We start from the raw sequence: 13,164 nt of genomic DNA on the forward strand, positions 1-13,164 counted from the left end.
AGATGAGAAATTTAGGTTACTATGAGTCAGAATCAACTCGATGGCAACAGGTTTGGTTTTTCAGTTTTTTGAGTCTAAGTTAATGGGATTAAAATAATTTGGATAGAGATAGCATGAAGGATGGCACAACATGAAGAATGTAACCAACGTCACAGAATTGTACATATAGATATTTTGAATGGGTGTATGTTTACTGTGTATATATCCTTACAAAAAAAATGGTTGTATTCTGTCTTTTGGTCTGAAAATGTCAAAACTTGTTATGAGGCACTCTCTATTCCTAGAAAATTCAAGCACAACAAATAGACTTACAGTGATATAAAAATCACTTCAGCAAAATTATTATATCCCGATGTAAAATTTTCTTGCAATTTAATTTGATTTTAAATTATAGCCTTCTAAAGGCTATACATCAACTAAATAGTCTTTTACATAGGTTTACATGTTTAAGCCTCATTATCCATAATCCTTGGACTTTATTTGTCCTTTCTGCTGAATCTTCTCATTTAAATAATTTTCAGTGGCATTCTTTGAAGTGAATTCCTCCATCCTAATGCCACCCCATCACCACTGCTCATATGTACAGAGTAGAACTGCTCCACAGGGTTTTCAAGGCTGTGATCTTGCAGAAGCAGATCACCAGGTCTGTGGTCCAAAATGCCTCTAGGTGGGTTCCAATTACCAACAATTTGGCTAGTAATCCAGTGCTTAACTGTTTGCGCCACCCAAGGACTACTGACATGAGCTTAGGGTTTTATAATCCCTTTGAGATCATCCTACGTTGGTCCCTGCAAGAGGTAAGATATCATAGTTGGGACAAGGGGCACATGGACAGTCTGATTCAGGTCGAAAATATTGGAGGGTCTGAAGGTGGGAGGGTTGAAGGCTGGATAGAGAAGAAAGTAGATGTCAAAAGAAAGTCTGGAGACTAATGAAACTATTTCACAATGTTTCAGAGCCAGCTTTTCCATCAATTTTTTTCCCTAAGCTAATGACAAGGCTTCTAAGTTTTACAACCACAGCAGTAAAAAACCAAAAGCTAAATATTCAATGGCAACCATTTACCATCCATTTAAGCATAAAAAGCTTCAATTCATTCACAGACCAGCTTTTTTTTTTTCTTCTTAAGAATTCTGTATTACAGGTGTTTTTTAAATTTTCTTGTAAAATAGAAAAAGTTCCTACAATTCAAATAATCTTCTTTAGGAGAAATTATTTTTACATTTTCCTCCTGCCCTGCTAGATTTAATACGTGGTATAAAAAGTTTTCCAAAAAAAAAAAAAAAATATATCCCTTTGTACTTCCTATTTGGGGGATTATCTGTGGTTAGCTTTTGAAATATTATGAAGAAAGTCCAAAAAAAAAAAAAAGGTATATCCCATTATTACTAAATAAAAATAAGAATTTTGATAATTGTTTTAAGGTTATTTTTAATGTTAAATATGGTTACAGTTCTACTAAATTTAAATAAGGACATAATTTAATGTTTCTTTTAAAAAATAACTTTTACACTTATAAAGAACAAAATTAATTCTTAGATACTCTTAGAAATTTTCTATATGGCCAAACAAAATTTGATATTTGAAGCTTACCATTAAAAATATAGCAGTAGTAGAAACCAAATAAAGAGACTTAGATATTAAAAATAAAATTGGACAGAATTTGGAGCTGATCAGTTGACATGTTAAAATCAGTCCTTGATATAAAAAATTCACCCAATACAGCCATGGAGTATTTGGGGACTTTGGAAACATAATTGCTGTTTCTCATACATTCTTTTAAAATCTTTGTCTTATGCATATATATTAAGTCATGATCTTAATAAAATAAAATCATATTAAGTGGGAGCAGTTTTTTTTTTATTATTCTGATGATAGTCAGTGAGGACTGTATGGGAGTTAGAACTTTGGTAAATATAAAACACAACCAATATACTGATGTAGGGGTTGAAAATTTACAAGATTAATTTAATAAGAAGTCTAGAAGAGTAACTAACAATTATTAACAAAACATCAAGGAAGCTGTATTCACATTTAACAACGTAAGGCGATTGTTGAATTAATATAATAATAATATGCAACAAACAGAGACCTCACATACAATATAATAAAAACCAATGTTTACGCTGAAGAACTAAATGGACGACAACATCACTGTATGCCTTCTATACCTTCTTACTTTAATTTCTTGGCTGAGTTGAGTATGGTCATGGCGCCTACTGTGATGTTGACTGAGGACTAATTCTCAAAATACAACACTGTGTTTCTTCTACCACTCCAGATAAAATAATTTAACATATTCATCATCACAAAGCCCCTGTAGTTACTAACACCAAACTGCAGCGTAGTTGTTTTTGCCTTTTTAACTTTCTAGTGCTAATTGTGGCTCTTCGTGATATCTAGAGACGATATTCTAATTCTCACGCTGTTCCTGAAAGAAGCGGTATGTTTAGCATGAAAGTTTCATTCTAATTCACTCCTCAAATTTACGTTATGTGGAGAAGTTTCATCATGAAAAAATCTACTATTTATATACTTCAAGATGGATTCTACTACCTCTAGTAGAAGCTCAGAGTCTAGTGTCAAACAAGTTTGGTTCAGCTTTTAACTCTACACCGTGACCTTCAGGAGGTTACATAAACTCTATGAGCCTCAGTTCTTGAACTACAAAATTAAAGGGCCACAGCCCTCGAAGGATAGCAGGAAGGGTAAAAAGAGCTAGTGCACACACCTAACACAGGGCCTAGTACACTGTAGGTATTCAGTAAATGTCCATTTCTCCTCTCCTGCCCATCCCTAGTATATTCTGGCTAATTGGAATTGAGGGAGAATATATAAAACTTACTGGAATAAATTCGCTTAGTGAAGAAAAACTCATCTAAATTGCAGTCAAGAGTTACACATTTTCAAAGTAACATTCAATAAGAACAAAAGATCGGTTTAAAAAATGTATTTACATTTTATAACTCATTTCAAGAAAAGATATGCAGGGCAACAGTGACAGAAAAACAAATAAGCTACATAGCTATGTGTAGTTTAATTTGTAAACATGAAGAAAAATACCCAATTTTATTAAATGCTGTTGAATGTTCATGGACAGGTAACAGAAACAAAGCTACTTAATAGAGCCATCTACATCACCATCAAAACATATCAAAATAGAGTTTCTCTAAAAGAAAGAGTCTTTTATTAATGCAGTTGATAATAATCAGAAGTTCCCATTATTTGTCCATGAAACCTTCCAAGAAGTTGCTGCTTCAAACAGGATTCTGGTAGAACTTGGCACATAAATTTTAACTTTTCAACCACCCACTATTTTTCATCTTCTTGTAGCTTCACTCAGTCAGAAAACCTTACATATACATATATAAATATTAAAAACACACCTGACTTTCAAGCAGAAAATTCATTCTAAAATTACATTTTCTGCAACAAAAGCAGGTCATCGTATTTATATCTGATGTTCTCAGTCATGGAATGGATTTTCCCCATAGAGCTGTTAACATATACTATCATGTTCAACATTTCAAAAGGTGTATCTATAGGAGGATCGATTTGATCATGTGCAAGAAGTCTAAGGCATTACAAGCAGTTGTTCCACAGGACAAAAGCTGCCATTGCAACAAAATAATCTTGACACATTTAACAGGTCTTTTTTCTTCAAACGCCACCAGCCCGACACAGGGAGACACTCACAGTCAACGGGTTGTTGGCTCAAAGGTCAAAAACTTTGTTTAAAAAAAATATGTTTATGGAATAGCACCATAGAAAGTCTTTCAGAACCAAATTCTTTTTTCCAACATTGCATTTTTTTTTTTTTAAACTGAATCCCGGAAGAAGAAGAAGAAGAAGAAAGAGTCCTTTCAGTTCTCCCAAGAACTACTTCTGCGTCATTTCCTTTTTTTTTAAATATGACATTAACCATGACAACATCAACAACTACAAAAACAACAGATGCACGAAAGAGTCCAAAGAAAGGCAATAGCAGCAATGGAACGTGAGTATGAACCCCCCAGGCAGTCGGTTGGAAGAATCCTGCACACATCTCTTGGGAGTTTTCTCATAAGGTTCGCAAGATTTCTTGGATTGGGTTTGAGAAGGCAGCACTTCCACACAAAGAACTGAGTTTACCACTCACCTGGGCATTTTCCGCTCTTAAATCAATAAAGTCTAGAGTTTAACTGCAATAATAGACTCTGCTGACATTTCAAACTTGTCAAAATGTCAGTAAAATGAAGTGGTCTCGAGATCATTTGTGTTTCAAAGAGGTTAAGTGGGCCTGCAAGTGAAAATAACGAGCTGAAATATTCCCATTGCCCCACATCAGACGCACATCACACATGTAAAGTACAAACCACCTTCAAAAGACTTCCATTTCGCATCACCTTATATGGAGCTGGTGCGCACTGTATGCTAGATACAGCCCCGAAGCAATTATATTAAGATATGAGAAGAGGGCTTTCCAGTCCCTGACCTACAAGATCATTTTATTTCCCCAAATCTTGGAAACTTGTCGAAAAGTACACTCTGCAGGGTCGCAGCCCCTGAAATGATCTGTCTGAATTGTGGGGCATCTATATCAAGCTGTGAACAAAGGCTTTTAGAGTCTTCACTGAAGCACGTGATGTCTTTTCATCCTGTTTATCAATCCCGTCGAGCAAGGAGTTCAAATATTCTCATAACGCTAATCTGGGTTATCCAGAAACTTCTCTCCTAGTACATAGATAATTCTAGTCTTACAGTTTTCTTTTGTCCAACCTCATTATATAAAACATCTGTGCTAATATCTTCAGTTTAAAAAAATACGTCTTCTTTCCATTACGTGCCTTTCTGTACGTTCCGACAGAGGTTTTGGTGTTATTTTTTGGTATGCACGGTATCTGGATATCTTATGCTTTTGTATCTTATATGAAATCCTTTCTTGTTGATTGTGTCATCAGTATGAAAATGAATTAAAACTGCATCCCCGATTGAATAGATCTCTTCTGGTGGCTGAAGACAAAAACCAAACAAAAAAGTAAATGAACAAACAATAGAACAAGTCACTTTTCCCTCAGTGTAATTATGTTTGACAATATTTTTCCTTTTTCGTATAATTCAGTCCTCCCAACAACCTGGCAAAGTAGATACGACTGACTTCTTGTACAGATGAGAAAACCTGAGTTTCAGAGAAGCAAATGACCCTCTCCAGAACATGGCTAGTTAGGGATACCCCGGGCTTTAAAGACATGTCAATCTGTGTCCAAGTTCTGGGCACTTCCTTCTCTAGAACTTCTTTTTTCCCTCCCAAAGTTTTAAGCCAAGTTCATCTGATCTACAAATAAATAAATTGAAGTTCAGAGAAGCTAAAGAGATATCAAATTAGTTTCAGAAGCTGCTCTGAGGCAGTCACTTCCAGAACCCAAACCTTCGACTATTTCCTGTTTTAAGAATATAAGTACCAAGAAGCTTTTTTGTTTCATTTTAGTTGCTACTTGGGCAGGAGTTCAATTGTATTATTTAAGCAATAGACACCAACAGGCATTGGAATAATCTGGACCAATGTCTTCAGAACAAATTATGTACGCAGAAGGTGACTCCATATTAATGCAGTGAGTCCTGGGGCAGCTGGCGAGAGCGTTGAGAAAGTCTTTATTTCTCGAGGGGACCTCTTCTGGCCTGGATCTGGCACTCAGCAGGCTGCCCAAGAGACAGAGTGTCTTCACCCTGACGCTCTCACCAAATATGATTGTCGTGAAGGTGAAGCCAGTTTGAACGGTGCCTCTATTCTTTTATGCTTTCACTTGGGAAGGTGGCATAATCGCCAAAAGCGTGTGTTTACATTAAGTCTACTGCTTGTACATTACTAGATATTTAAATATTTATTGTGCAATAAAAACATGAATAAGAAAGTTAAGACAAAGAAAGTTACAAGAAATGATAACTACTGATTTCATCTGTCTCATCAGATATGATGCAGCAAATTCATTAGAGGCAAGGCGGGGAAGTGATACGGCCGTGAGAGGGAAGTTCCACTTTGTCATGCCCCTGGTCATATGATGTGACTTGTTTTTGTAAAGGCACTGCCAATTTTTATATATTATATATGTCAGTCATGAATCAGTGGGCTTTTTTCTCATGGCTATGGTATCTTGTTGGTACTATATTTACCCCTGATCCACAGAATCGACCGAGCCCCTCAGCTGTGGAATCCAGGCCATCGAAGAGCTCAACATAATCATAGCCACAGTCAGCTTCTTCTTCCACTTCAAATGTCTGGAAGGACAACTCGAGTCGAGAGCCCCGTTCCAACACTAATAGCCATTCACAGTCCATCTGTCCCGGGTAGTTGTTGTCACCGAACTGAGCATGCGAGTACAGATCTCTGGGTTTGGATTCGGCTTTCAGCCGGCCACCACACTCTGCCCGGGAAAGAAAAAGAAGCAAATTACCTGGATGAGCGTTTACAGTCCGGTCTCAATTTTAAGGTAGACTGTTTTCATGTTTTCACCGGGAACGTTTCTATAACTGGGGAGTCAGAGCGTAGAATGGTTCTTTCACAGGCCCTGGACTCAGAGTGCCTGGGTCAGAATCTCAATTCCAGCACTTACGAGGTCTGTGGCTTTGGGTAAGTGACTTCATCTCTATGATCCACAGTTTTCTGAAGTGTAAAATGTAGATGATGATAATAATAGTACCTATCTAAGTGGGTTTTCCGATTCGTAGTCGGAATTGACTTGACAGCAATGGTTTTGTTTTTTAAGTGGGTTTTGAGGATTTAATTAACACATGAAGATCACTTAGAAAACAGTGCCTGCTGGGTAGTACCTTTCAATAAATATTCCACTACCGTTACACCTAAGATTGTTTTACTCTCATAGATATTATTTTAATGAGGAACAAGCCAGGATCTTAGCTTGAGTTTAATATCAATAATTAATGAACCCAGAATCCAAAGGAATAAGAAATAACTTAAAATTCAGCCAAATATATAAAACTTCCAAGTTTATATGTGTATGTGTTTGTATTATATAGAACTCTCTATATAGAATATACAGAACAGTATTACTTTTCTTCGGTAACAATATTTCTCTAACCTGAGGGAGCAAAAAGTACACGCATCAGTAATTAGAGTTACCTTTGTAATTCCACAGCCTATTAAGTTACATTTTGCATGAGTGTCATAGTAAAAAAAAAAAAAAAAAAAAAATTAAATACTCTTTTTACAGCATCTTTTCAAGGCAGATATTAATAAATATGTCCTCTATAAGTTATTACCTTATGACTAGGGTTAAATACACCAAAGAAGTAAGTATGTATAAAGATTTATAGTTACTGTAATATAGAAAATAAAAGGTTTCAAAAAATTTTCCAGGAACCTTTTATAGTCAGAGACCCAAGCCTTTGTAATAACTGGAGGTTAATTAAACAAAGCTAGAGGAAATCTGCAATGCCTCACTAACCAAGATACGTGCAGAAAGATAAAAATGGGACATGAAAAGCAGCAGCAGGAGAAAGGAGGGTGACCAGCTGTGTTGATATGCCAGGGAACGAAGGGGTCTCCGAAGCAGGATTTTCAGCCTAAAACAATGAAAGTTCTGGGAAAACTGGGATAAGTTGGAAGGGGACAAAAACCCAATATGAAATCATCTGGGCAAGCTAAGTCACTGGATATCAAGGCATAGTTGTGACAAGACAGTCTTTGGCCATCCCCCGTGAGAATGGATTAACCCATTGCCTTCGAGTCGATTCCGACTCATAGCAACCCTATAGGACAGAGTAGAACTATCCCACAGAGTTTACAAGGAGCGGTTGGTGGATTCGAACTGCTTACCCTTTGGTTAGCAGCCACAGCTCTTAACCACTGTGCCACCAGGGCTCCGTAAGAATGGATTAAACTCAGTGCTGTAGCAGCCCTATAGGACAGAGTAGAACTGCCCCATAGGGTTTCCAGGGAGCGCCTGGTGAATTGGAACTGCGGACTTTTTGCTTAACAGCCATAGCACTTAACCACTACGTCATCAGCGTTTCCGAGAATGGATTAGGCAACCGAAATTCTTACTTGGATTTTTCAATGGATCTGTATACGGGTTACTCATATAGTGGTCTGGTGATTTTAAATATTAAACGTTTCTGAATTCCCAGGTATGGAACCCCATCCAGGTGTGTCTGCATACATGTTGGCGCTGCCATGAACAAATTCACGTTCAGCAACCTCTGTGTGAGTAACAAACCAAAAAGCTTCCAAATAGGGTTTCAGTCACATGAATGACTTCACAGTAGAGCTGTTTCACATGATCAATTTAAATATTCCTCTCTCTACCAGATAGCAGGAGCATTGGAAGTTCAATGGTAAAATTTTCCCTTTCTGTGTGGGAGACCCGGGTTTAGACTCTCAGCCAATGCACCTCAGGCACAGTCTACCAGTGGAGGCTCCCAGGTGGTTATGATCCTGACCAGGTTTCGGCAGAGCTTCTGCACTAAGATGAACTAGGAACGAAGGCCTGGCGATCTACTTCTGAAAATCAATCAATTAAAAAAACAAAAAAAACCCTCTATGGTTAGTAAGGGTTGGATCACAACCTATCATGGAGATGGTGTAGGAGCGAGCAGCGTTTTGTTCCTTGTCCCATCGTCTGTGGGGTCGCCATGTGTCCCGGCGACTCCTCAACAACATCAATAACAACCGCACAGTAGGTGGGGCATCGGACAATATCGATTACAAACTCAGGTGATTAGAGCCAACGCTGCACGCTGGCATGCCAATCAGCCTTGGGATACCATCTTCAGGGTCCCACAAACCTAAAGCCAAGTATCCTCCTTTTCTCAGCACAGTGCCTCTCGTTCCAGCAACTCCAAGAATTACTGTCCTCTCCTGATGACAGATTCCCACAGCCCAACTGTCTGGGTCCAAATCCCAGCTAATGATGTTTGTCAGCTGTGGGATTTTGTCCCACATATTTTAGTTCTAAAATGGGAATAATAATGCATAGTACTCACAACACAGGATCTAGGAGTGAATGAGTTAATACATAAAAAATGCTTAGAAGGTGCTTGGCGCCTAGTAAAAGCCATTTAGTATAAAGTCTCATTATTATTGTCACTGTTTTCCAGGGAGAAGATCTAAATGCCATGATCTGTACTTCCTGGGATTCACTTAGGTATGAAATGAAAAGCTGGAAAAATTGAAAACTATTAGTCAGCTATCAGAAAGGGATGAATTATATTTTTGTAGGCTGGTAAAATATTTTCTGAAAGATATTTCTGAACTCAACTATAATATATAAATTAGTGTAGTTTCATTTATAGATTAAGAAAAACTCTGCCTATTAAAGTTTGATGTGGCAATTGACTGATTTACACTGTTTTCAACTTTTAAAATGCAGTCAGTGCTCATGTTAATTTTATTCCACAGAAGCAAGCCCAGGAAGAGCTGGAGGGAAGGAAGGTGAGATTGGAGGAGGCGCTTGCTTGTCTGAGCCGTTGTGATAGAAACAAAGTGGCAAATCAAAGACCAGCTCCAGAAAAGACTATTATCCCCTGCTTGGACCAAAAATAAAGGCGGAAATGAAGTAGTTGAGCAAAATGCGAGAGGAGATTTCACAAAGCCTTCGTGAATCCGAAAACCACTGAAAGAGGTCATTATTGGGTGTTATTGAAAACTTCTACAAAAACAAATGATTTAAACGACATTTAACGGTGACTTAAAGTGTTTCCAAAAGTGCCACAGTTTTCGTTTATCTGTTGCAGCCTCCGGCCAACATTCGTACGGATCGCCACTCAAACTAATACATCTGTAGTTAATTTATCAACCATGAAAAAAATGAAATAATGTAGTCAACAGGATAAATTTTTTAAAGGATGTGCATTTGAATACTATATGCACAAGAGGTGTTATTTTAATACGCCCTCAGAGAAATTCCATGAGCAGAAAATAACAGGCAGCAGGAAGAAATTGCTTAAGAGTGTTTTGGATAAATCCTAAGTCTATCCTTCAAAATATGGTAATGTATCATTTAAGATATCTCCTTTAAGAGAAGGTTTGTAAATACCATAAACACATTTCTGTGAATATCCCTATTTATTTACCAAGTCACAAACAGAGAAAAGCGCTCGTTTGGCATGTCAGCAATACTGTTTTTTCAATTGTTTGAAAGTCCTTTGTGAACTGCCAGAAGGTCTTCTACAGAATTCTGGGAAATGGAAAATGAAGCTGAGGAGGAAATGTAACAAGAAGGGAAGAAACGCTTGGGGGTGGTCTTCGTTTTAATTTGGAAACGTGTGTTTATTTCCTGGTAAAATATCATATTCCAGGAGAGGTCCTGTAACTTGACCTATAGGCACTTTTAGTGGGCATTCTAATTTAATTGAGTTAGATCAAAATAATTTCCTTTTTAAAGGAGCTTACCCGTTGCCATTTAGTCGATTCCGACTCATAGCAACCCGATAAGACAGAGTAGATCTGCCCCATAGGGTTTCCAAGGAGCGGCTGGTGGATTCGAACTGCGGACCTTTTGGTTAGCAGCTGAGCTCTTAACCACTAAAGGAGCTCCATACAGTATTATTTGATTTTAAATGTCATTGACAAATAGCATGATTTTTTATGCTACAGGAAAGATGCCCTAGCAGAGACAATGTCACATTTAAAAAAAATTATGTTCTCTCCACATTCCTCTCTTTCAGTATCACCGCCATGTCCTCTGAGGAAAGACAGAGTACTTTTTCTCCCCAGAAAGGTGTGTTTTCTTAAATTAGTTTACTTAAGGCTGCAGTAATACCATTTCTGCCTGATTAAAATAAATTTAGATTTAGACTTTGGACCAACTCTCAGAGGAAAAAAAAAGACTCTTTCCAGTAAAGGCCATTTCCTATGCCCAGTATTACTTATGAAAAAGTAATAATAAAGCTATATTAGTGCAATATTTATCATCACCTGGTTTCAAAATTCGTAGCGTGAAAATCTTTTCTTGTACCTAACATTACAAGTGTACATAGAAATATAAACGTACTTATGTAAACTCAAACATACCCTTCAGGGTCCATCAACAACACCAAAAAAAAATCCAAACCCGTTGCTGTCAAGTGGGTTCCAACTCACAGCAACCCTACAGGTCAGAGTAGAACTGTCCTGTAGGGTTTCTAAGGAGCAGCTGGTGGATTCGAACTGCCCACTTTTTTGTTAGCAGCTGAGCTCTTAACCACTGCCCCACCAGGGCTTCAAAACTAGCCATGCGTATTCTAGAATGCAGTAATTAACACATAAATGCTTTATACATGCAGCAAAGTTGACAGCTGTTGCCCTGTACTTGGCTGCCTTTCTGTGCAGCAGCAGAAACTAAGATGTAAACTGGAAAGCAGTTTACCTTATTAAATTGTAAGCTCCAGAAGGCAGGAATTCCTTTTATTTTCCTATAAATTCTTACACACTCATACTTTTTTTTCCTATACATTTCTACTACCTTACAAGGTCTTCCAATAGCAGGAGACAAATGAGTATTTGAGGATGAAAGGCCGAGTAATAAATGAACTTGTTAAATAAAAATCTTAGAGAAGAAATAAATAGAAGGGACGAAATAAGAGTATTTTAGCATTTATGGCTACTAAAAAGTAACAGTATAAAAGTGATCTATTTTAAGTGTGAGCATAAATTTATACATGAGCAAAACAAACCAAGCAGGTAATGCCAAAAATTTTGACAAGAGTAACTGAGCAGAGGTGGGAAACCAATTAGGGCTCTAATCCTGTCACTAACAGTTGGCGTCATTTTAAGTTTTTAGTCTCAGATGCCTCGTTTCTGAAATGAGAGGGCTGGATTCAACAATATCCCAGGCACATTTTTCTCAGCAAAATGTGATTCAGTTTTCTCGCCTGGGTGCGTACAGAATAGATATAAACTAAACAGGGAGATAAAAGCAGTCTAGTCAGTTATGCATTTTGAATTGAGGATTTGGTTAAAACTTACATAAGGGAGTGTTCAATTCTACATATTTCTTCAAATAATAATGATAATGTTTTTAATTGCTTTTCTTCCTAAACCAAATTTTTTTCTATAAAGGGGAGATTCGGAAAGAGTCCAAATTAGGTAAAATCTAGGCTCTGACACTATTTTGGAGACTGTGGGAAATTACTTAATCCTCCAAACTTTCCATTTCTGTATCTTCAAAATGAAGACAATATCTACTACGTATCGTTCTTGGGAGGATTCAGTGTATGTAAATGTTATGTAAAGTATAGGGGTGCACCTAAAATGCTGAGTGCGTGGAATACATAGGATCTCAATACGTGGTCTCTGTTATAATTAAACCAAAACCCAAACCTATTGCCGTCGAGTTGATTCCAACTCATAGAGAATTAGATCGTACAAATGGAATCTTAATGGTAAATATATACACTGCAAATAGGGTACATGGGCTGAAGTCATGCAGACTGGGTAGTCATGGAGCTTTACAGCAGTAAATAACACTGTGGTTATTATTTTACAGATGAGGAAACTGAGATCCAAATACATGCGCTTTTCCAAAGTTCCCAGCTACGTAAGCACACACCCAGGCCAAGAACCCAGAGCTGCCGATACACTGGACTGTAATATAATCTTAATTGCTTCACTCACAAAGGATAAAAAGATACACTATAAAAGTGTTTATAAAAGTAACAAAGAGAAATTTACATGTAAATAATTTTGAAATATTATGCTGTCAGCTTTTTCGAGAGTTTTGACAGCATATTTTCACACTACATTCCTGGAACCTGGAAAGCCAAGATATGAAAAATCTTGCTATGAACTCTGCTATCAGACAACTATCAGTCCAGTAACGGGATTTCAAATAGAGTCATGGGATTTCAATTTTCCACCCTTCAGTATGTGAGAAGAAATCAGGAAGATACGTGCAGAGGAAAGTCAAATGAATGGGAAATCCCTCCAAGGGTTTGTATGAAACTTTGGCCCAGGAAAGATTTTTCTCGAAAGCATAGTATTTATATTCGTTAGGAAAATAATCAATTTCCATTATTTACAGGAGTACACCCATTGTTAGTATAAATCAGATTACTATCTTGACAATGAGTATTTTCTTTCTCACAAACCCTCCAATATAAATCTAATGCTCATAATAAAATGTGGCAGAGTGAAAAATAATATTGGACAATGGAATAGTTAGAATTCTGATTACTGAACCAAAATGAAAC

At 37.2% G+C, this 13,164-nt stretch overlaps 1 protein-coding gene across 1 annotated transcript in view; it reads right to left on the reverse strand.

The window, feature by feature from the left end:
* Window positions 1-4,857: 4,857 nt before the first annotated feature.
* Window positions 4,858-13,164, reverse strand: part of LOC101344191 (tolloid-like protein 1) — a 271,716-nt gene continuing 263,409 nt past the window's right edge. Inside the window, exons 16-17 of the mRNA XM_004390077.1 lie at window positions 6,151-6,401; window positions 4,858-4,992 (exon numbers count right to left, since the gene is read on the reverse strand). Of these exons, the coding sequence (XP_004390134.1) occupies window positions 4,858-4,992; window positions 6,151-6,401 (386 nt within the window). The remainder of the gene's footprint in view (window positions 4,993-6,150; window positions 6,402-13,164) is intronic.

The sequence above is a fragment of the Trichechus manatus genome, unplaced genomic scaffold (assembly GCF_000243295.1).
Source record: "Trichechus manatus latirostris isolate Lorelei unplaced genomic scaffold, TriManLat1.0 scaffold00281, whole genome shotgun sequence".
In the NCBI taxonomy this organism is placed as follows: Eukaryota; Metazoa; Chordata; class Mammalia; order Sirenia; family Trichechidae; genus Trichechus; species Trichechus manatus.